The sequence below is a fragment of the Caretta caretta genome, chromosome 9 (assembly GCF_965140235.1).
Source record: "Caretta caretta isolate rCarCar2 chromosome 9, rCarCar1.hap1, whole genome shotgun sequence".
NCBI lineage: Eukaryota > Metazoa > Chordata > Testudines > Cheloniidae > Caretta > Caretta caretta.
In genome coordinates, this window is record NC_134214.1 from 103,147,336 (window position 1) to 103,169,934 (window position 22,599).

Genomic DNA, 22,599 nt, shown 5'->3' on the forward strand with positions numbered 1-22,599 from the left:
CAGTTTCCCAGTAGCCCCACCAGGGCCACTCGTTATGGGGACGAATGGTTATGAAAACCAATACCCCAGGAAAAGAAAAAAGGTTCTCTCGAGCCCAAAGGACCAAGCCCCAGACCCAGGTCAGTATACAAATCAGATCTTACCCACCAATCACGCTGTTGCCCATCCTTTAGACTCTAAAATCTAAAGGTTTATTCATAAAAGGGAGGAAATATAGATGAGAGCTAGAATTGGTTCAATGGAATCAGTGACATCCAGTAATGGCCAGCTTCTTGGTTCAGGCTTGCAGCAGTGATGGAATAAACGGCAGGTTCAAATCCAGTCTCTGGAGAACATCCCCAGCTGGGATGGGTCTTTCAGTCCTTTGTTCAAAGCTTCAGTGTAGCCGAGTCCCTCCGGAGGTCAGAAGCAGGATTGAAGACCAGCTGGAGGAGCTGCAGCAGCTTTGTATAGTCTCTTGCCATGTGGTCTCTGCTTTCTGTGTCCCAAGGACAAGCTGCCCATCCCCTGGCCTGGAAACACCTCAGAGTTCTGTCCCTAGGCAGGTCCCTGCATACCTGGCTGAGTCCCCAGGCGTGTCTGCCTTCTCTCAATGGGTCAGTTGTGTCGCTGATGGTCCTTAATGGGCCACCCAGCAGGCTAGGCAGAGCTGACACCAGCTTGTCTGGGGTGTCACCCAGAAGCACAGCACAAATTTGAACTACAGACAGTACAGAGCCAATACTTATATCTTTAAATACAAAAATGATACATGCATACAGATAGCATAATCATAACCAGCAAACTATAACCTTGTCTTAGACACCTTATTTGACCCCCTTTATACAAGATTTTGTGCCACTACAGGACCTTGGTTGCAACAATGATCTGTACGGTCCCAGATTATGTCAATAACGTCACAGTGGGTAGCTGGAGCCCTGGTCTAGCAGCACTCATCCCCCAGCCACACTCAGCCACAGCCTTGGTTGCTACCTGTAGGGTGACCCTGACACACAGCCAGTCCTGAATTTTCTCCCAAAACGTGTCTTCTGCACCGTCCAGTTCTTTCCTGGGCAACTCAGATATTAGAGGTCCATTGCCCCTGTAAGGGGTCAGTGCACAACAGTTTGCTACTTTAATTGGTATTCAGTGTCAACACAGCACTGGATTAGGTCTGCTTAAAAACACAAACCTATTTATTTAACTACAGAGAGCTAGATTTTAAGAAAGAATACAGGTGTAAGGTAGTAACATGAGAAATGGTTACGAGAGAAATAAAGCTAAAACACTTTCCAGTAACTAAGGCTTAATGAGCTAGACATGGCCAAAGAATGGCCAGGTAACTGGTGATGGCCAATCAACTTTGATGACACCTGGCAACAGTGTCTTTGAGAAACAGGCTTACCCCCTCCCCAGACTTGTCTGGTAAACACATTTCAGTCGTAATTTCATCTTATGTTCCTAACTTTACATAGAATGTGGCTGCACATGTCACCATTGTATTATTGACCAGTGAGTTACTAGTTTTCAAATGATACCTCATAAGGCATATTTTGTACGAAGATTATTACAGTGATGTGTAGGGTGTGAATGCAGGGGTGCATTCGGTCACACACTTCCCTGTGTGTGTGTGTGTGTTTATGCATGCCCTCCCTCCCCGCACTGTATGTGCACATGCTCCCTCCCTGTGTGTGCGCACCCTCTCTCTGGGGCATGCGGGGCCCTACCGTATTCTGGGGCCAGGAGTCAGGCATTAGGGTGAGGATCCTGCCCTGACAGGAACTCCTCAGGGGGGCGGGCATCACTGCGGAGCCTTCTGCACAGGCAGAGCCTTGGAGGGGTGACATTTCTTGAGGCACTGCGAGGATGCTGGGAAATCCCACGAGCAGAGACATGGGTGCCATTCGGAGGGGGTTGCTACACTGCACTGGGTTAGCGTAGCCCACTCAGCTCTGACTGGAGCAGCCTGGTGCTCAGCTGGGTCAGGCACCTACTTGCCATTCTGGAGGGCTGAATCCAACAGAGATTTCACAAGAGCCGGGATGGGGGTGGGTTTAGCTTAAGCCCACGTTACACATTCACCCCTTTCACTGTCTGCGCAGGAGTCCCCTACTACAGTCAGGTGCCCAGCTATGGCAATGAGGGGAAGCATGAGAACCGAGGTCAGAATCAAGGAGCGTTGGCGGAGCTGGGCCAGCAGGGGCTGTGGGTCAGGATTGATGAACACCAGCAAGGGCTGTTCTGCGCTGTCGGGGCTCTAGGGCATTGGTAGGGTCTCTTCCAATGGGCAAACCAAGCCCGGGCTGGGCCCTGTCTGAGTATGGCTCTCCCACAGAGCTCTGTGCAGCGCCCTGTCTCTACGTGCTTCTCCAGTGCCACATGGACTGTTTCTGTTGTGTTTCCCAGGGACCCCAACAAGCCTGTCCCCCAGGACACCAAGTTCATTCACACCAAGGCCAACCGTTTTGAGGAAGTGGCGTGGTCCAAGTACAACCCTCGCGACCAGCTGTACCTGCACATTGGCCTGAAGCCAAGAGTGCGAGACCACTACCGAGCCACCAAGGTGGCCTTCTGGAAGCACCTGGTGCCCCACCTGTACAACCTGCACGACATGTTCCACTACACCTCGACCACCACCAAAGTGCCACCACCAGACGCCACGCAGAACTCACACATCACCCGCCGGCCCAACGGCAAAATCTGGACTACCAAGCGTCCAGCCATCTCCCCAGCTTACAACAGCGAGAACCCCAGGGAGAAGTGGAGCCCGGAGCAGGAGGCTGGGACACTGCTGATCGAGAACCCCCGGGACTACTCCACCGAGCTGAGCGTCACCATCGCTGTGGGCGCCTCCCTGCTCTTCCTCAACGTGCTGGCCTTCGCCGCACTCTACTACCGCAAGGACAAGCGCCGGCAGGACACACACCGCCAGCCCAGCCCCCAGCGCAGCGCCCCCAACGACATTGGCCACACGCCTGAGGAGGAGATCCCCTCCCTGCAGATGAACCAGGCCCATCACGAATGCGAGTCAGGGCAGGTGCACGACGCCCTGCGGCTCACCTCCCTGCCCGACTACACGCTGACCCTCCGCCGCTCCCCAGACGACATCCCTCTGATGACCCCCAACACCATCACCATGATCCCCAACTCCCTGGTGGGCCTGCAGACCCTGCACCCCTACAACACCTTTGCAGCAGGGTTCAACAGTACGGGGCTCCCGCACTCACACTCCACCACCAGGGTATAGCTCCAGGGGCTGTGCCCACCCATGCCCGCACACACCCACGCACACCGGGGACACAGGCTGGGGCTGCGGGAGCTGACGGATGCAGACTGGGCAGCACACACAGATGGACCCACCTGGCGGGGCAGGGCGGAGCAGAGCCCCAGGGCCGGCAGGACCCCTGGTGCGAGACAGATGGGCTGCTCGCCCCTCCGGCTCGCTCTTTATTTTGTTGTTCTTATTTTGTAAAGTGCTTTGACTCTCCATGTGCAGAGAGGGCTGACGCCAGGGCAGCAGGGCCCAGCCAGAGTGGTGCAGGAGAACGGACAGCAGAGCAGGTGCAGAGAGCATCACGCAGCCCTGCATGCTGCATCCCACTGGAAACCCCCGTGCAGGACAGTGAGAAGGACTCGCCTGGGGAGGAGGTGATGGCGCGCCTGCCCCCTGGCCTGTACATGGCACTAGAGGACTCTGCACCCCTGGGGAGGTGGTGCCTCCCGGAGCCCTCTTCCCTACTGCCCAAGTACATTGGGGACTGGCTAGGAGCTGTCCTTGGCATTCTCTTTCCATTGGACCTGTGGGGTTGATTGAAATTTGCCATTCAAAGTGCCATGGAAAAGGCTCCAGCACTCTATCAAATTGTGGTGTGAAGCAGCTGCCTTGGACCACTGGCACTGGTGGGTGGGCTCAGTGCCCGGGTTGTTGCTGGGTGGGTGGACTCAGTGCCCAGTCCGGCGCTGGGCAGGGGGGTTCGGTGCCTGGTCCAGCCCCGGGCAGGCGGGGGTTCAGTGCCTGGTCTGGCACTGGGCGGAGGAGCTCGGTGCCCAGTCTGGTGCTGGGGGGGGTGGGCAGGGCTTGGTGCCCGGTCTGGCGCTGGGGGGTGGGGGTGAGGGCTTGGTGCTTGGTCTGGCACTGGGGGGGGCGAGGGCTCAGTGCCCAGTCTGGCAGGCCAACCCTAGGTGTGGGGGTCAGCACCTCTGCTCCTCTTGCTGCAGAGAATCTCTTTTGTGTCGGTCGTGTCTCTTTGCAGAGATGTTTTTAAGCAGATCTTTAGTTCTTTACACACTAACAGAGTCGCTGCGTTTTGTCCTTTGTAAAGATTTTAAACCAGGTGTTCTTGATATAAAGTAAAAAAGCCAGTTAGAATCTCAGCGTGTGCCACGCTGCTCCCATCAGCCAGGCCCCCGCTCGCTGCCTTCCCAAGAGAGACCATCTGTGCCATGCCACCAAACCAGCAGCCTGGGCCGGCAGGGCACGTACCCACGGGACTGCCATGCAGCCCTCTTTTCTATTTTTGATATTTCCCCTCCCCAGTTGTTCATGTCTGTGTACTTCAGCCAAATAACTTGTGTGCTATGGCCCAAGTCTGTGATAGTCGTTCTGCGCTGCCAACAGCCATTGCCACCCGTCACACGCCTCGTCCCCACCGCACCGCCCAGCCTAGGACCCCTACCCCTTCACTGATACCTTGCTACACCGCCACCTCACTGCTAAATCCTGTTAATGCCCCTCCATCCCAATCATCCGCTGGCTACCCCACCGCCCAGCTCCACCGGCTCCTCCTCTGCCAACTCCCCCGCCCCATCCCCTGCCGGCCCCCTCCCCGCCATCCTCTGCCAACTCCCCCGTCCTCTGCCGGCCCCGCCCCCGGCCCCTGTCAGCCCCCTCCCCACCATCCTCTGCCAGCTCCCCCACCTCCTGCCAGTCCCCTCCCACCCCATCCTCTGCCAGCTTCCCCTCCCCACCATCCTCTGCTGGCTCCCCCCCACCTCATCCTCTGCCAGCTCCCCCACATCCCTGCCCCCGTCCTCTGCCAGCCCTGCCCCAGTCCTCTACGGCTCCCCCCGCAACACCAGTCTTCTGCCAGCTCCCCTCCCCGCAATCCTCTGCAACACTTGATGTTTTTCACCACTGCCATTGCCATATCTTACTGCCCTCCGCCAGTCCCATTGCTGCTCCCATCCTTCGCCAGCCCTGTTGCCTGCCACGTTGCCTCTGTCCCTGCCTTGTGCCTCTGGCTCCACTCTGCACCTGTGGGAGCTGCTGTTGGTCAGTGCAGGGACACGGGGTCAGCTAGCTGCACAGGAGAGCCCTGGCTCACCCAGCCTGGTGTGGAGAGGACTCAGGTCGTGCCGGGGGAGGGGGCCACCTACTTGAGTAGTGCAGTGAATGGTGTGGGGGGGGTCACACAGTATGTGGGGCTCAGGATAAGTTTTATTGACATCTCAGCTCAGTCCTTGCTAGACACTTCTCTACCTCCCAGAAAGACCTCAATGTTCTAGCAGTCACCATTCAGGAGTGGCCAGGTCTGTGGGGCAGGATGGAGGGGCACTGTCAGGGCTGTGGGGGAGCCCAGGGCTGGGCTAGCAGGAACATGTAGCACAGCTGGGTAAAGTTGGGGTGATATGAGTTTCTTCCATTCTCAGCACTGGAGGACTCTGCATGGGGCAGCCCCGGGGGAGCAGCCCTCGAGCCTAAACACAGCTATCGCCCTGGAGGGGGAGAGACCCATGGCTGCGTTGAACCCGGGCTGTTGGACACAAGCTGCCCTTGGCCATTCCCTCCATGCACGGGAGCAGTGAACTGTACACCATGGCTGTGCCCGAGGATGCGCCCTAGGGTGCCAAGGGGAGGGGGGCCCTGGCAGAGGCACCCTGAGGCAGCGCCTGCCCACATGCGAGCTGATGCAGCATGGCTCCAGGCATCAGTGTCCGGACACAAGCGGGCTCGGGGGGTGCAGTGGTTGGGCCCCAGCCAGTGAGAGGCCAGGGGCTAACCCACTCCCCCAGCAGCTCCGCAGAGCAGGCTCGGCCTAAGGATGGGGGGCTGCAGATTCTGCGCCTATGGCTAGGCCGCTCCTGCCTCCCCCTGCATGGCTGCTGGCTGACATGGGCACGCTTCGCTCGCTCCACAGGACCAAGCCAGAGCTGCGGCCATGCGCCTCCCTTCCCCTGGATCTGCCCCCCACCCTCCCGCCACCCTTGGGCTCTGCTCTCTGCCCCTCCCCCGCAGGGCCTGACTCCCACCCCAGGGCTCTGCCACCTGATCCCGCCCCCCCAGGGCCTGAGTCCTCTCCTCCCCGCAGGGCTCTGTGACCTATTTCCTCCTGCCCCATCCCAATTGGGTCAAAGGAGACCAGAGCCAGGCCAGGCCCATTGTGAGATGGTCGGCCAAGTGTGCGTTCCCCATTTCATGCCATTGAGGGCAATGTAGGGGATATCTCCCCAGAAACGGGCAGAGCAGGGCCTTGGGGCAGGGAGGGCATGTGGGGGCAAAGCAGGACACCAGGGGAAAACAGGCGATGCAGGGTCTCGGGTAGGAGGGGGGCCTGGGCAGAGCTGTGCTGAGTGCAGAATGTATTTATACCATCACCTGCGCAGAGTAACAAACTCCAAATAAAACAAATGCTATTTTGAATAGTGTGGCATCCTGTGAGCTGTGTGGGAGGCCAGGGGAGGAGTCTCAAAGGCCAGCTGGCGGCGGGGGAGGAGGAGGCCACCAGAGTCTAGCGGGGGACAAGGCAGGATTCCCAAAGCCAGGCCAGGGACTGGGCAACCACAGCCCAGCATGGGGGTTCATTGGCATTTACCAGCCCCAGCTACACAGGCCTTGTGCCTGGTTTGCCACCAGGGGCCTGGGGGCAGCCCTCAGACAGCGCCATTGGCAGCAGATGCTGGCTTTGCATGGGGGGGCTAAGAAGGGGAGCGGGGGGGTCTGCATGGGGCGGGAGGGGAGCTCCTGAGCCATGGGGTGGCAGCTGGCTGCAGGTTGGGGCAGGGGGGTCCAGTGTCTTACACCTCGTACACTCCCCAGCCCACTCCCGGGCACCGCTGCAGCTGCTCCAGCCCCTCCAGGTCCCTTCTTGCTGCCCCAGCCTGGGTGGACCCATCCAGCAACATGCCGCAATATTCCCACTCCTCCCCCGTTCCACCACCCTGGCATCTGCCCCCCACCGCTTCCAGCAATCACGGGTGCTGGGCAAGTAGGCATCAGGCAATTGGCCACTGGCAGCTCAGAGAAGGTGGACGGCTCGGGCAGGGTGGGTCCCTAGCCTTGGCTACACCCCAGTAGTCAGGGTCAGACCAGGCTTTGCCCAACAGGGGCAGTGTCTGTCTATAGCACTGTGCTGGCAGTTCCCAGGTGACTCCCCTACTCTGCTGAGCCCATCCCCTGTACCCTTCAGGGCAGGGCAACCCCCTCCACCATACAGCCGGGGCCTGAGCCCGAGAGGCCCAAGGGCACCCTGGGAGTCTTAGTTCAAGGCTAGTGCCCAGCCCACTGGCCCATCCATCCTCTGACAGCCCAGCTCCAAAGCCTTGCAGCGCAGCAGCCCCTAGGGCCAGTGGGCAGGGCCCCACTGGTGGTGCCCCAGGCAGTGCTGAAGCTGCTAAGTGGCTTTCCCCTCTCTGCTGGGGCTCCCTGCTCACGGAGCAGCCAGGGCCAGCTGCTCTGGGGAGTCCTCTGTAAGGATGCTGGCTTGGGTGGGACCCAACTGAAAGGACCAATTCAGGACAAATTGCTTCAAGCAGGGCAGTTACAGCCCAAGGCTGGGGTTCCTTTGCACACCAAGGCAAACCAAACCAGACAGACAGAGAGGACTTTGGTTTTACCCCACTGGCTAACCACAAGTCACACAAGCAATTCCCTTAGACGCTCCAGTTTCCCAGTAGCCCCACCAGTGCCCCTCGTTATGGGCACAAATGGTGATGAAAATGAACACCCCAGTAAAAGAAAAAAGGTTCCCTCCATCCCAAAGGACCAAGCCCCAGACCCAGGTCAATATACAAATCAGCTCTTACCCACAAATCACACTGTTGCCCATCCTTTAGTCTCTAAAATCTAAAGATTTATTCATAGAAGGGAAAAGCTAGAGACGAGAGCGAGAACTGGTGAAATGGAATCAATGACATCCAGTAATGGCCAGCTTCTTGGTTCAGGCTTGCAGCAGTGATGGAATAAACGGCAGGTTCAAATCCAGTCTCTGGAGAACATCCCCAGCTGGGAGGGGTCCTCAGACCTTCGTTCAGCACTGCAGCGTGTAGCAAAGTTCTGCCAGAGGCAAGAAGCAGGAGTGAAGACAAAAATGGAGGAGCTGCAGCAGCCTTTTATATTCTTTCTTTTGTGGGTGGAAACCCCTTGGTTCTCCCCTGCAAGATCACAGCAAGATGGAGTCTGGAGTCACATGGGCAAGTCACAGGTCCATGCCTGGCTCAGTTCTTTACAGGCCCACGCCATTGTTTACATGTTAGTTTGAACTTTCTCAGGAAGGCTCAGATGTGGATTGGCATCTCCCAAATTTCATAGACAGCTAAGTGTTTCTTGACTGGGCACTTGCTGAGACTGGTCCCTTCTCAAGAAGCTGACCAAATGCTTCACTGAAGCTACTTAGAAACAAAACACACTGAGATACACAAAACACACTGGATGAAGTGAGCTGTAGTTCAGGAAAGCTTATGCTCAAATAAATTGGTTAGTCTCTAAGGTGCCACAAGTCCTCCTTTTCTTTTTGTGATACAAGTACATAGCCAATATTCATAACTTCAACTACAAAAATGATACACCCATACAGATAGCATAATCATAATCAGCAAATTATAACCTTTCCATAGACACCTTACACAACAACCTTTGTACAATATTTGCTGCAAATATATAGCAGGTTTCAGAGTAGCAGCCGTGTTAGTCTGTATTTGCAAAAAGAACAGGAGGACTTGTGGCACCTTAGAGACTAACCCATTTATTTGAGCATTCGCATCCGATGAAGTGAGCTGTAACTCACGAAAGCTTATGCTCAAATAAATTGGTTAGTCTCTAAGGTGCCACAAGTCCTCCTGTTCTTTCTGCAAATATATAACCGTGGTTGCAGCAATGATCTGTACGGTTACCGGTTACGTCAGTAACGTCACACCCTCCACGAAGGGACCTGCCAGCACCGTGCTGGCTGGGGGCCTGGCGCATCTCTGGGGTGGGGGCAGGGCATGTGGCCCAGCAGCCAAGTCCCAGGCACCTCTGGGTGGCATGAGCCGCCAGAGTTCCAGCTCCCTGAGATTTCCCTGCTGCGAGCTGGCCCCACATGGGAGAACAGGACTGGATGTTCCTATGCCCCAAATGGACCCTGGTGTTTGTGCCCCACCCCTCGCAACGAGCACTGTGAAAAGCAGGATCTGCCAGTGCCCTGCAGCACCCTGCACCAACCAGCTGGGCTGCAGCGTCCTGCATCACGCTCTGTGCGGGGGCGGAGGCAATGGTGGGCATGCTTGCCCATCCCCCACTGGCGCTGCCCCCCCGTCTCACTGCCCCCCCCATTTATTATCCCAATCACCCTGTCTCTCCCCCACCACTCTTAGGCATCAGTCAGACAAAATCATGTGTGTGTGCGGTTGGGGGGGGGGGGGGGATTGTGCCATCATATACAGCATTAGAGTTAATTATGTTATCGCCTGCAACAACTGGGTGAGAGGGGAGTGAAAGATAATGGGGGGGGGGGCAAACCAAGGTGGGAGAGGGGAATTGCCCTCTAGCCCCATCACAAATCACACCCCTGCGCCCCCCCCCCATGTCTCCCCCCACTCCCATTTGCCTCCTTCCACTGCCCCCCACTTTCTTGCCAAGCAGAAAAGCTGCTGATTTAATTTCTTTTTAATGTAATTTCGAACAGGGTTTCCATAGAAACCACTCATGGGGCCTGACTCGCCGCCAGTGATTGCTCAGGCCTGGTGAGCCAGAGCTGGGGTCCTGAGCCAAGCAAGGGAGCTGTGTCTCTGCCCTGGGGACACAGGCCCTTGCATGCAGGTCTCATGGGCCTACTGCTCTCCAGGGCTTTTCCTGATTTACCACGGTGCTAATGATGTGGCTGGGAGGGGCTACGGCCATCTCGGGGCATCGCGCAGCGCTGAATTTCATAGGAATGTGCTTATGCAGCCAATGCACCAAGGGAAAAAGACAGGACCCTCACCCCACACACACACCCCAAGTCCCATCTCGGCGAGGACAGGCATGCCTTGCAGCTGTGGCATGTGGGTCCCTGGCTTCGCCCCCCTGGTCCTTCAGCACCAGGGGGCTAGAGACAGCTTGTTGGGTGTGTGGACAAGAGCAATTAGTCATTAATTGTCATTATTTCTCCTGCTGTCGCTAGCCCCAGCGCTGTGCAGGGCAGTGCCACGGCCTGCCCCAGGCCCGGCCAGGCTGCAATGCACCGTGAGACCAGATGCTCTGGGGCTGGAGGGCCTGAGATGTAAGGGACGCATGGGTGAGTAACCACTGGCTAGCGGCGCAGAGCAGCCAGGCTGCACTCAGCGCCCAGCGCGGTGGGACCGGGGGCATCACGACCAAAGGGCGGAGCTAGGAACGCCTCCCTGTAAGCAGCTGTGCCAGGCTACGGCACGCACGGCTAGGCCGGGTGGGAGCCCAGCATCAGTGCCAATAGGAGCCATGGCCGGACCCACACGCCCCGGTGCTGGACTACCTGAGCCAGCCAGGCCCAGACCCCTGTGTGTGCAGGGTGTGTCACGGCATCAGGGTGTTAGCTGAGGGGAATCAGCAGGGACGGGGCAGGGGCTGGCTGCGGGGCCCCAGCGAAGGGCGCAGGCTGGGTTTGCCATGGTCATGGGGAGCCCTGGGAATGGGGGGGGAGCTGGCCCCAGGGAGGGGCGCAGGGCAGGCTTGCCATGACTGAGGGGAGCCCCGGGAATATGGGGGGGGGGCTGGCCCCAGGGAGGGGGTGCAGGCCGGGTTTGCCATGGCTGAGGGGAGCCCCGGGAATGGGAGGGGCTGGGGAGGGCGCAGGGCGGTTTTGCCATGGCTGAGGGGAGCCCCAGGAATGCGGGAGGGGGGGCTGGCCCCAGGGAGGGGCACAGGCGGGGTTTTCCATGGCTGAGGGGAGCCCCGGGAATGGGAAGGGGGGGCTGGCCCCAGGGAGGGGCGCAGGGCGGGTTTGCCATACTTGAGGGGCGCCCCGGGAATGGGGGGGGGGCTGGCCCCAGGGAGGGGCACAGGGCGGGTTTGCCATGGCTGAGGGGAGCCCCGGGAATGTGGGGGGGCTGGCCCCAGGGAGGGGGCACAGGGCGGTTTTGCCATGGCTGAGGGGAGCCCCGGGAATGTGGGGGGGCTGGCCCCAGGGAGGGGCACAGGCGGGGTTTGCCATGGCTGAGGGGAGCCCCGGGAATGTCCGGGGGAGGCTGGCCCCAGAGAGGGGTGCAGGGCGGGTTTGCCATGGCTGAGGGGAGCCCCGGGAATGTCCGGGGGGGGCTGGCCCCAGGGAGGGGCGCAGGGCGGGGTTGCCATGGCTGAGGGGAGCCCCGGGAATGGGAGGGGGGGCTGGCCCCAGGGAGGGGCACAGGCGGGGTTTGCCATGGCTGAGGGGAGCCCCGGGAATGTGGGGGGCCTGGCCCCAGGGAGGGGGCGCAGGGCAGGTTTGCCATGGCTGAGGGGAGCCCCGGGAATGCCCGGGGGGGGCTGGCCCCAGGGAGGGGCGCAGGGCGGGGTTGCCATGGCTGAGGGGAGCCCCGGGAATGCCTGGGGGGGGGGCTGGCCCCAGGGAGGGGCGCAGGGCGGGTTTGCCATGTCTGAGGGGAGCCCTGGGAATGTGGTGGGGGCTGGCCCCAGGGAGGGGCGCAGGGTGGTTTTGCCATGGCTGAGGGGAACCCTGGGAATGGGGGGGGCTGGCCCCAGGAAGGGGCACAGGCGGGGTTTGCCATGGCTGAGGGGAGCCCCGGGAATGGGAGGGACTGGGGGGGGGGCGCAGGAGGGGTTTGCCATGGTTGAGGGGCGCCCCGGGAATGGGGGGGGCTGGCCCCAGGGAGGGGGCGCAGGGTGGGTTTGCCATGGCTGAGGGGAGCCCCGGGAATGTGGGGGGGCTGGCCCCAGGGAGGGGGCGCAGGGTAGGTTTGCCATGGCTGAGGGGAGCCCCGGGAATGGGAGGGGCTGGGGGGCTCAGGCCGGGTTTGCCATGGCTGAGGGGAGCCCCAGAGACAGGCTGAGGCCCCCCCCGGTTCACCACAGCGGCAATCAGCACAATTGCTCCCTTTCCTTTCGCCTGGGAGGTTGGTGCCTCCCTCAGTCCTGGGGGTGGGATCAGGCCCCCGCAGGGGAGAATGGCTGAGACCTCTGTGATTAAAATAGAGCCTAACGCAGACGTAGTCCTGCCCTGGGGCTCAAGGTTGCCTGGCTCAGTGGGTGTGTAAGGAAATGAGAGCACATCCCCAGAGAAGGATGCGGCCACGTGTGTGCGAGGCCAGCTGAGCCCATGGACAGGCAGGTGCTGGTGCTGCTGGCAGCCTGGGTTTGAACACTGACCCCTGCGGCACCAGATTTCACTGCTCGCTAGGGAGCCTCCTGTGCCCCGAATCTTGGCACTGGCCCCCGTGGGGGCTGGACGTCCAGCCTGGCAGAGTGTCCTGTGTGAAGACATACGCGAGAGAGCAGCCTTTGTCTACCCCAGGGCTGGCTCAGTGTTCCCCCATTGTGGGCAGGCACACACAACAGGCTGGAGGGGTGGGGGGGTCAGGGCAAGGGCACCAGGAAGGCTGGTTTGTTATGCTGGGCTATGGGGCTTGGGAGGTTGGAGTGGTGGGGGGTTAGGGCTGGGAGGATTGGGGATTGTCACAGCTGCGAGAGACTGAGGGGTATGGGGTGGGGGTCAGGGCTGGGGGCTGTTCTCTTTACCATGCACCACTCAGACTACATTGCCTAACCCTGTACTTATGGCACCAGACTGGGCTAGGTCCACCCAGGTCTGTCTGCTCCCACAGCACAGCCTGAGAGGAGAATTATTGCAGCCAACCTGCCCCTCATTGCTGGGCCCTGGCTGGGGCGAGGGCAGGGGCGGGGGCGGGCCAGGGCCCAGCCCTACGTCAGCCAGCTCAGCAGCTAGCCCGTGCAGCCTCCGGCCGGAGAGGGCCAAGGGAAGGGAAGTAGACGCCTGCGGGCACCAGGCGCAGGAGGGAGCCAGAGGCTGCCTGGGTGCCGGGAGCAGCAGGCTGGGGGAGCCTGGACACGGGCCATGGAAGGAAGGCCACGGGCAGGCAGCCCGAGAGCCAGGCTTGGCAGCAACGCGTTGCCTCTCGTTGGCTGGGGGCTCCGTAGCGCTGCCAGTCCTGGCTCCCTCCCATCCTTGTCAAAGCCTCCAGGCCTGACCAGCCGCTCCCCCTGCTCCCCCCAGCCCTGGCACCTCCCTTCCTGCAGAGCAGTGGTGAGGGCCCCAGCCCCACTCTGCAGCTCTTGGGTCCCCGCCCTGCCACTGGCCCGCACCCTCCCGCTCCCACGCCAGTCCTGCAGCGCCCCCTGCTGTTGGGCTCGGGCGCAGCCACTGGCCCCGGCAGGGTCTCCCCCCTTGCCATGGAAACAGAGATATTTTAGTGACCTCCTCGGGTGGAAATTGACATCAATCTATTCAGGGGCCCGCTGTTGCCATAGAAACGTGAATGCTCAGACACTGGTCTCTGGCAGCAGGGAGGTCCAGCCAGGGGCAGAGAGTTGTATGGGCCCGGTGTGCCTGGGCTCCAGCAAATTCAGGCCCCCGGGCCTCGGCTCCACCAATGTTCGGGGCCGGGTGTCACCCTCCGCGCGCCTCCCCCAGAGAGGCCCCCGGCCCTGCCTGCCGCCCCCGTGCACCTCCCCCCGGACTAGCCCTGAACAAGGAGCTTTAGCAGAATAAGGAACCAGCGTAAATCCCTAAAGCTGATTCTTTCTCTCGCTCTGCTTCACTGCAGAGCTTCTGCCTAGGCCCGTCCCCCCCTCCTGCCTGCAGATTTAAAGAACCGCCACCACCCCCTCCCCTCTGGCAGTACAAACATCTTTAAACAGGAACGAACCAGTCAGCCATGAACCCTGGCTGCTGCTGAGTCACCATCTCAGCTCTCCGGCGTGGAGCAGGGTCTGGGCAATCGAGTCACTTGGATTATCCCATCCTACAAGTGCAGACATCTGCGTGATAGATTACAGCCGTCTCCTTTAGGATAAGCTCCAGTCCCTGAGGTGTTTTCTTAAACCCCCAGCTCCTGGAGTCATGTGAGACTGCTTTCATTTCAAAAGCGAAAACGATTACCTACTTTTTGTAACTGTTGTTCTTCGAGATGTGTTGCTCATGTCCATTCCGTTCTAGGTGTGCATCCATGTCATAAGAGATTTTTGTCTTAGCGGTATCCATAGGCTTGGCTTGGCTGTGGCGCTCCCTTGAGTGTCGCACTCATGTATCGGTAGATTAGGCACCCTCTCACCGGCAGCTCGGACAGAGGGGCAGGAGGGTGGGTAATGGAATGGACATGAGCAACACGTCTCGAAGAACAACAGTCACGAAAAAGGTAGGTTATTTTTCTTCGAGTGCTTGCTCATGTCGATTCCATAAGAGGTGACTCACAAGCAATATCCCTGGAGGAGGGCTCGGAGTTCACGGTCAAAAAGCCAGTGTTGTCTCAAACTTGCTGGGTAAGCACATAATGAGACGCGAACGTGTGGCCAGATGACCAGGGAGTGGCCCTGCAGATCTCCTGGATTGGTACCTGTGCCAGGAAGGCTGCTGACAATGCTTATGCCCTAGTCAAGTGAGCCGTCACGATCACCAGCGGAGGCACCTTCGCCAGCTCATAACAGTAGCGGATGCAGGCCATGATCCAGGCCAAAATCCTCCCAACAGACCCTGGACGACCTTTCATTCTGCCTGCCACTGCAACGAACAACTGGGTTGATTTACGGAACAGCTTTGCTCTATCAATGTAGAAGGCCAGCACCCTCCTGACGCCCAGGGTGTGTAGCCTCTGCTCCTCATCTGACGCACGAGGCTTTGGAAAGAAGACCGGTAAGTAAATGTCCTGGCCAGTATGAAACTGAGAAACGACCTTGGGCAGAAAAGCTGGGTGCGGTCGCAGCTGGACCTTATCCTCGTAGAAGACCGTATAGGGTGTCTCCAAAGTGAGCGCCCTGATCTTGGACACCCTGCGGGCCAACATTATCGCCACCAGGAACAAGACCTTCCAGGAGAGAAGCAGGAGAGAGTGCAAATGAAGACCCCATGAGTCTCAACAGCACGAGATTCAGGTCCCAGGGAGAGATGGGATCCCAGACATGAGGTAGACATGCTCCAGACCTTTCAAAAACCATGCCGTCATGTTGTGAGCAAAGATCGACCTGCCTTGGAACAGAGGATGGAAAGCTGAGATAGCAGCCAGGTGGACCTTGATCGATGACATGGACAAACTTTGGAGTTTGAGGGGCATCAGATAATCCAGGATTTCCTGCAATGGGGCCTGCTCGGCCCGAATATGCTGTTCCAAGACCCAGCATGTGAACCTTTTCCATTTGGCCAGGTAAGTCGCTCTGGTGGAGGGTTTTCTGCTACCCAGCAAGACCTGCTGGACACGGGCCAAGCATGCCCGTTCATCCGTGTTTAGCCATATGGTAATCAAGCTCTCAACTGCAGCACTGCCAGCTTCAGGTGCAAAAGGCTGACGTGGTTCTGGGACAGCAGATCCGGCCAGAGGGGCCGCTGCACCGGGGCAGCTACCAAAAGACTCAGCAACATGCCGAACCAGTGCTGGCAAGGCCATGCGGGGGCTGTTAGGATAATTCTCGTCCTGTCTTGCCTGATCTTCCAAAGGACTGTGTGTGTCAGTGGCACTTGCGGGAAGGCGTACATCAGCACCCCCAAACACGGAATGAGAAAGGCGTCTGATAGGGAGCCCTTGCCCATCCCCCGGATCAAACCGAACACGTGGCATTTTCTGTTCTGCCTGGATGCAAACAGGTCCACCTATCGAGTCCTCCACCTCAGGAAGATCAGGCTGACCGTATCCAGATGGAGTGACCACTTGTGGTGAGATGAGAAGGTTCTGATGAGGTGTAATGAGGCTGGTTCTGGTGGGACCCAACTGAGGGTGCCAATTCAGGACAAATTGCTTCAAGCAGGGCAGTTACAGCCCCAGGCTGGGGTTCCTTTGCACACCAAGGCAAACCAAACCAGCCAGACAGAGAGGACTTTGGTTTTACCCCACTGGCGAACCACAAGTCACACAAGCAATTCCCTTAGACGCTCCAGTTTCCCAGTAGCCCCACCAGGGCCACTCGTTATGGGGACGAATGGTTATGAAAACCAATACCCCAGGAAAAGAAAAAAGGTTCTCTCGAGCCCAAAGGACCAAGCCCCAGACCCAGGTCAATATACAAATCAGATCTTACCCACCAATCACGCTGTTGCCCATCCTTTAGTCTCTAAAATCTAAAGGTTTATTCATAAAAGGAAGGAAATATAGATGAGAGCTAGAATTGGTTAAATGGAATCAATGACATCCAGTAATGGCCAAGTTCTTGGTAGCCAAGTCCCTCCAGAGGTCGGAAGCAGGATTGAAGACCAGATGGAGGAGATGCCGCAGCTTTTTAATAGTCTCTTGCCATGTGGTCTCTGCTTTCTGTGTCCCAAGGCCAAGCTGCCCATCCCATGGCCTGGAAACACCTCAGAGTTCTGTCCATAGGCAGATCCATGCACACCTGGCTGAGCCCCAAGGCGTGTCTGCCTTCTCTCAGTGGGTCAGTTGTGTCGCTGATGGTCCTTAATGGGCCATCCAGCAGGCTAGGCAGAGCTGACACCAGCTTGTCTGGGGTGTCACCCAGAAGCAGAGTTTGAACAACAGACAGTGTAGAGCCAATATTCATAACTTTAACTACAAAATGATACACACACACAGACAGCATCATCCTAACCAGTCAACCACAACCTTGTGTGAGACACCTCATTTGACCCTCTTTATAAAAGATTTTGTGCCACTACAGGACCTTGGTTGCAACCATGTTCTATATGGTCCCAGTTCAAGTCCATAACTTCACATGAGGTTATCCACCAAGATGTTCCTGGTTCCAGGCAGGTACGTGGCTACCAGATGAATGGCCTGCCCATAGGTGTACACCCAGGGAATTTTATTTTATTTTATTTTATTTTAAATGTCAACATCTATTGAATACTCAGTCATAAGGGACATTATTTTTATTCATCAAACAAACTAAAGAAACTAAAACTTAACTAAAGTTATTTTTTTTTAAATCAACAACTAAACTTTACTTAAAAAATACAAACTTAAAAAATGAGACACAAAATACCAAATTTTTGCTATAGTGATAACCAGGCGTATACAAAGATACATTCAATTTTCTTTATCTTTAACCAGATAATGAGCTAACCCAAATTGACCAGAACAGATTAAGGTTTCTTCATCTTCCTGTCCTAGAGAATGAGACGTAAGTCACCAGGTGTTACAGACTTAAATTCCTCAATCACATCGTTGAAGCCAATTCTTGTTCAATGTACAAAATCAAGAGTGAGTCAAAGCGCTGTTGGGACATTGTACTTGTTTGTTTGTTTTTTACATGTACTAGTTTCAAAAAGGCTCTTTCACATGAACAGCTTGTAACAGGTAAGACTGCAAAGCATTGAATAGATTTGTAAAAGAACTGGAACATGGAAGACCGATCCGATTCCTAGCCCTGTCCCATTCTTCAGGGGGACACAGGGTACAGGGCAGCCTGGGGGCTTAGCGGGGGGCCTGACACCAGCAAGCAACCCGGCCCCAGCACACCCCACCCCACCTCACCTCTTTCTCCCCCCCAACCACTACCTCTCCACCCCTTCCCCTAAACCCCCGCCCCTGAGCAACACTGGGAGCCGGTGGGGTGGAGCAGAGCGGGCTGGGGCCAGGTCTCTTGCTGCTGCCAGCACCAGGCCCCCCACTAACTCCCCAGGCTGCCCTGGACCCCTTGTCCCCCGAAGAATGGGACAGGGCTAGACACCACCATGTTGCGTGACAGACACTTGACAAAGTTATCGGACTTAGTGATGGACGTAGGAGGGTATTATGTCATTCAACCTGTAAAATAGCACACAATTTTCCACACTGAAAAAAACCCCAGTAACCTAGTTAATTATTAGTAGTAGTAGTAATAAAATAAGAATAATAAAATCAACTCATACTGAAAAATGTGTGTATACTGTATATGAGATTATTATATGAGAAATGAAAATGAGCTTGCTTTGGGATTTTACAAGGCACTGATATCATTTAAACACATTTGGTACCCTGAGTAATAACACTTCTTGCTTCAGAGGAACAGCCGTGTTAGTCTGTATTCGCAAAAAGAAAAGGAGTACTTGTGGCACCTTAGAGACTAATTGGTTAGTCTCTAAGGTGCCACAAGTACTCCTTTTCTTTTTGCGAACACTTCTTGCAAATCACATAAACAGGGATCTCATGGTCCCCTTCCTTCACCCCATTGCAAAGGCGCAGGGGTTATTGCTGGCTGCCCTAGGGCTGCAGAAAACCCTATGGGCAAAACATATGGAAAGAAGAGGATCAATTTATACAGAGGGCTGAAGGGGGACTCCCATAGTGCATTAATTAACACTTAATAAATACATCAAAATTAAATACATTACAGAGATAAGAACCTGTAATGACAGCTTTACTTCATGAGAAGCTCCCTAGAGAGAGAAGACCCAGAGGGAGGAATGGCAGGGGGAATCCCAGGGAGACCAAAGGGGCTGGTAGAGGCAACAGACAGAGAACAAGGGTGGAGGCAGAGTGGCTGCAGGGTTGGCCCAGTCTTCTGCATCTCCCCTGAGGGTGGAGACACCAATCTCTATCACTGTAAGAGGGAACAATAGAATGGAGTGCCCAGAAGAATGAATGACTTGAGGACAATTTCCTGAGGGACCCATACCCTTGCAGAGCTTTTCTAGCTCTGACATTTACATTTCTACATGGTTTGGCCCACAGAAATAAAAATCTGAACATCTTCCATGTGTTTTTGGACCAATGGAAAAAAACAGTTACAATTCAAGTGACTTTTAAAATTCCCTATGAAACTGAGTTAACAAAATAAATGAGCTTATGAACAATCAGAAAATATACTTCTCAAGTGAAAAACTATAACTGGACTTCTTTGCAAAGAAATTGTAAGTTTTCTTACAGGAAAAGCCACAAACTGTCTGGAAAGGAAGAGTCGATTGAATTACTTGCCTCAGTGAAATTAAATGCCCAGAGCATTGCTGGGCCTGTGATGACGGTGACCGGGGTTTGCTCACCTGTGGCTCCCCCTCCCCATGCTGTGGGGGCACCGTCTGCAAGGAGGCCCCTGCCTCAGGTGCAGCTCCCATCGGCCTTGGTGGCCAACGGCCTGGGAGCCTCCTGGCCAGTGGAGCTGGGGGCGGGAGAGGGAAGGCAAAAGGGGAGATCGTAGGGAGCTCAGGAGCAGGGGGCAGGGGAGCTGTCTTTGGAGGCACAAAGGGAGGGGCTCTCTGGAGAGGGGTGATGGGGGCACAGCGGCTGGTGGGGATCTTCCAGGGGGGCAAAGGGTTGTGTGGGTCTCTGGGGGGGGGGGGGGGGGAAGAGTGATGGACAGAGCCAGCTGCAGCCTGGGTCTGGTCTGTGGGGGAAGGAAGTGTTGCTATACCCCCCCCCCCCCCGCAGGAAGCCCCCTCTGTACTGTGTATTTTATGCCAGCCCCGGGGTGCCCATCGCTGCTCCTTTCTCCTGCCCCCGGCTCCATCTGTTTGTCTTCCCCCACAGTGCCCCCCCCGATCTGTGTCTGACAGTGACGGACTCCTGCTGCTCTCTCTGCCTGCAGCTCCCTCCCCCTCCCTGCTGGGGAGGCGCAGTCAGGCAGCTCTGGCACCCCCCCACTCCCCCCAGGTTCCCGGCATGGTGGGCTGGGAACCGGGTCAGCTCTGGGAGGGGCGACGGAGGCAGCATGCGGAGCTGCCCTGCCTCTGTCGAGACTCTCCGCAGCACAGGGACGCTGGGGAGGGGGGAGCTGCCCCCGAGGGGAGAGCGCCCCACATTGCCGACCCGTGGACCATGGGCACCACAGCCCATCTCGCCGCTCCCCGTCCCCCAACTGCCCCGCCCCTTATCCAACGCCCCGGCCCCCCTAACCATGAGGCTCCTAGCAGCGTTTGGCTCAGCGCGGAGCCCTGCCCCCACAGAGCCCTGCCCTGCATTAGGGTGTGCCTGGGCACACCCGGCACACCCCGTGCGCACGCCTATGGCTGGCCGCACACAGAAGTCCCAAAGGCAGAGAGCTTCTTGACAAATGCCCAAAGACCTGGCACCACCCCTTCTGTTAATGTAATAAATCATGGCGGTACTGTCAGTCAGGACCTGCACCACCTTGCCCTTCAGGTGGGACAAGAAAGCCTGGCAGGCCAGGCGAACCGCTCTGAGCTCCCTGACATTGATGTGGAGGGCCAGACTGTCCCGCAACCAGCAGCCCCAGGTGCCTAACTCGCACAGGTGGGCTCCGCAGCCCAGATCCGAAGCGTTGGAGACCAGAGTCAGGGATGAGGAGGGGTCACAAAGGGAACTCCCTCCAACACTGAGCCAGGGTCCAACCACCAATCCAGGGATGACCCAATGTGATCCAGCAGCCGGACTACTCAGTCCAGGTCATTCCTGTTGGGGGTGTGGACTGGCGCCCGCCACGCTTGCAGAGGCTGGAGATGGAGCCGGGCACGATTGATCATGTGTGTACATGCGGCCATGAAGCCCAACAACCGCAGGCAGGCGTGAGCCACGGTGAGCGGGTGGCTGTTTACATGGGAGATCCGATCCGACACAGCCTGGAAACGTGCTTCCGGAAGGAAAGCTCTGGCTCGTGTGGAGTCGAGCATTGCCCCAAGGAGCTCTCTTCCCTGGGCCAGCGTTAAGGTGGGTTTTTTCTCGTTTATTAACAGGCCCAGGTTCTCGCAGGTGGAGCTCACCAGATCGAGGCTCCTCTGCACTTGCTCCCGAGACCTGCCTCTGAGGAGCCAGTTGTCGAGATATGGGAAGACCTGGATCCCTCAATGTCTCAGGTTCACATTTTGTGAATGCCCCCGGGGCCGATGAGAGGCCAAAAGGGAGTGCTGTCAACTGGAAATGGTGTCCACCCACTATGAAACGTCTGTGACCTTGGTTCTTCAAGTCGAAGGCAGTGTACCAGTCTCCCAGATCCAGGGAAGGGATGATGGAGACCTGGGAGACCATGTGAAACTTCAACTTTGTGAGAGATTCGCTGCGGCCACGCAGGTCCAGAACAGGTCTGAGGCCCCCTTTTGCCTTTGGGATTAGGAAGTAGTGGGAATAGAACCCTGTTTCCTTCATGTCCCGTGGGACCCCCTCCACTGCCCCCACACACAGGCAATTCTCAGCCTCTTGGTCATGGAGCTGCTCATGAGAAGAGTCCCTGAAGAGGGATGGGGGAGGGAAGGGTGGGAGAGAGGGCAGCTGAAAATTGCAGGGTATAGCCCCGAGATACTATGTCCAGCAACCAGCAGTCCGAGGTGACCTGCGACCAGGCCGAACGATAGGGACGAAATGGTCGAGGAAAGAACAAGGTGGATCCAGGGAATTGACTGGGGCGTCGCTCTCGAGTGCACCTTCAAAACGAAGCATGCCGGGGGCCAGAAGCTTATTCACCAGGCTGGGCTGTGCAGGTGAGCGGGAGGAGGAAAGGTGGCGGCAACTAAAGGTCGTGTCTCTATCCCTTCTCCTTGCAGACCCTTGATGAGGCTGCCACGGCCTTGGCTGGAACTGCTTCCGTGCAGACTGCGGCATATGCATGCCCAGCAAGCGAAGGGTGGCCTTAATGTCCTTTAACCCATACAGCCTCGCATCAGTCTGCTCCAAAAATAGACCGTTCCCATCGAATCGTTCCCATCGAAACTAGACCATTCCCTGGATCGAGGTCTGCATCTCATGGGACAGGCCGGCGGTCTGAAGCCAGGAGCTGCGTCTCATGACCACCGCCGACGCAAACGCTCTAGCCGCCAAGTCGCACAGCATCTGGAGAGAGCACCTAGCCGCCGCAGTGCCCTCCTCCACCAGGGTGCCAAATTCTTGGGCCAAACCCTGCGGGAGGGACTCCTTGAACTTACGGAGGGAGTCCCATAAGTTAAAATTGTACCTGACCAAGAGGGCCTGATGGTTCGCCACCCGGAATTGCAGGCTGGCTGCTGAATAAATTTTTCTCCCAAAAAGGTCGTCTTTTGGCCTCTTTATTTTGGAAAGTTGAGCTGGTGTGCCCTGCTTGTCCTTTTCATTGGCCGCAGAGACAACCAGAGAGCCCGGAGGTGGGTGGGTATAAAGGTACTCGAACCCTTTGACCAGGACAAAGGACTTCTTTTCAGCCCTTCTGGAGGTAGGAAATATAATGCCAATCTATAAAAAGGGAAATAAGGACAACCCAGGGAATTACAGACCAGTCAGCTTAACTTCTGTACCCAAAAAGATAATGGAGCAAATAAAGCAATCAATTTGCAAACACCTAGAAGATAATAAGGTGATAAGTAACAGTCAGCATGAGTTTGTCAAGAACAAACCCTGTCAAACCAACCTGATAGCTTTCCTTGACAGGGTAAAAGTCTTGTGGATGGGGGGGAA

General features: G+C 57.0%; 1 protein-coding gene across 8 annotated transcripts in view; it reads left to right on the forward strand.

Annotated features, from left to right (window-relative positions):
- The window catches only part of NLGN3 (neuroligin 3), a 120,697-nt gene extending 98,526 nt beyond the window's left edge, over positions 1 to 22,171 (forward strand). For 6 of the 8 annotated variants that reach the window (XM_075132623.1, XM_075132624.1, XM_075132625.1 and 3 more), the window contains one exon: positions 2,386 to 6,619. In XM_075132623.1, coding sequence (XP_074988724.1) covers positions 2,386 to 3,226 — 841 coding nt within the window. In that variant the 3' untranslated portion in view covers positions 3,227 to 6,619. Of the gene's footprint in view, positions 1 to 2,385; positions 6,620 to 10,337; positions 10,452 to 20,912; positions 21,258 to 21,716 lie in introns of those variants that run through there. The other 2 variants (XR_012670061.1, XR_012670062.1) reach the window with 2 other exon arrangements.
- The last annotated feature ends 428 nt before the right edge of the window (positions 22,172 to 22,599 follow it).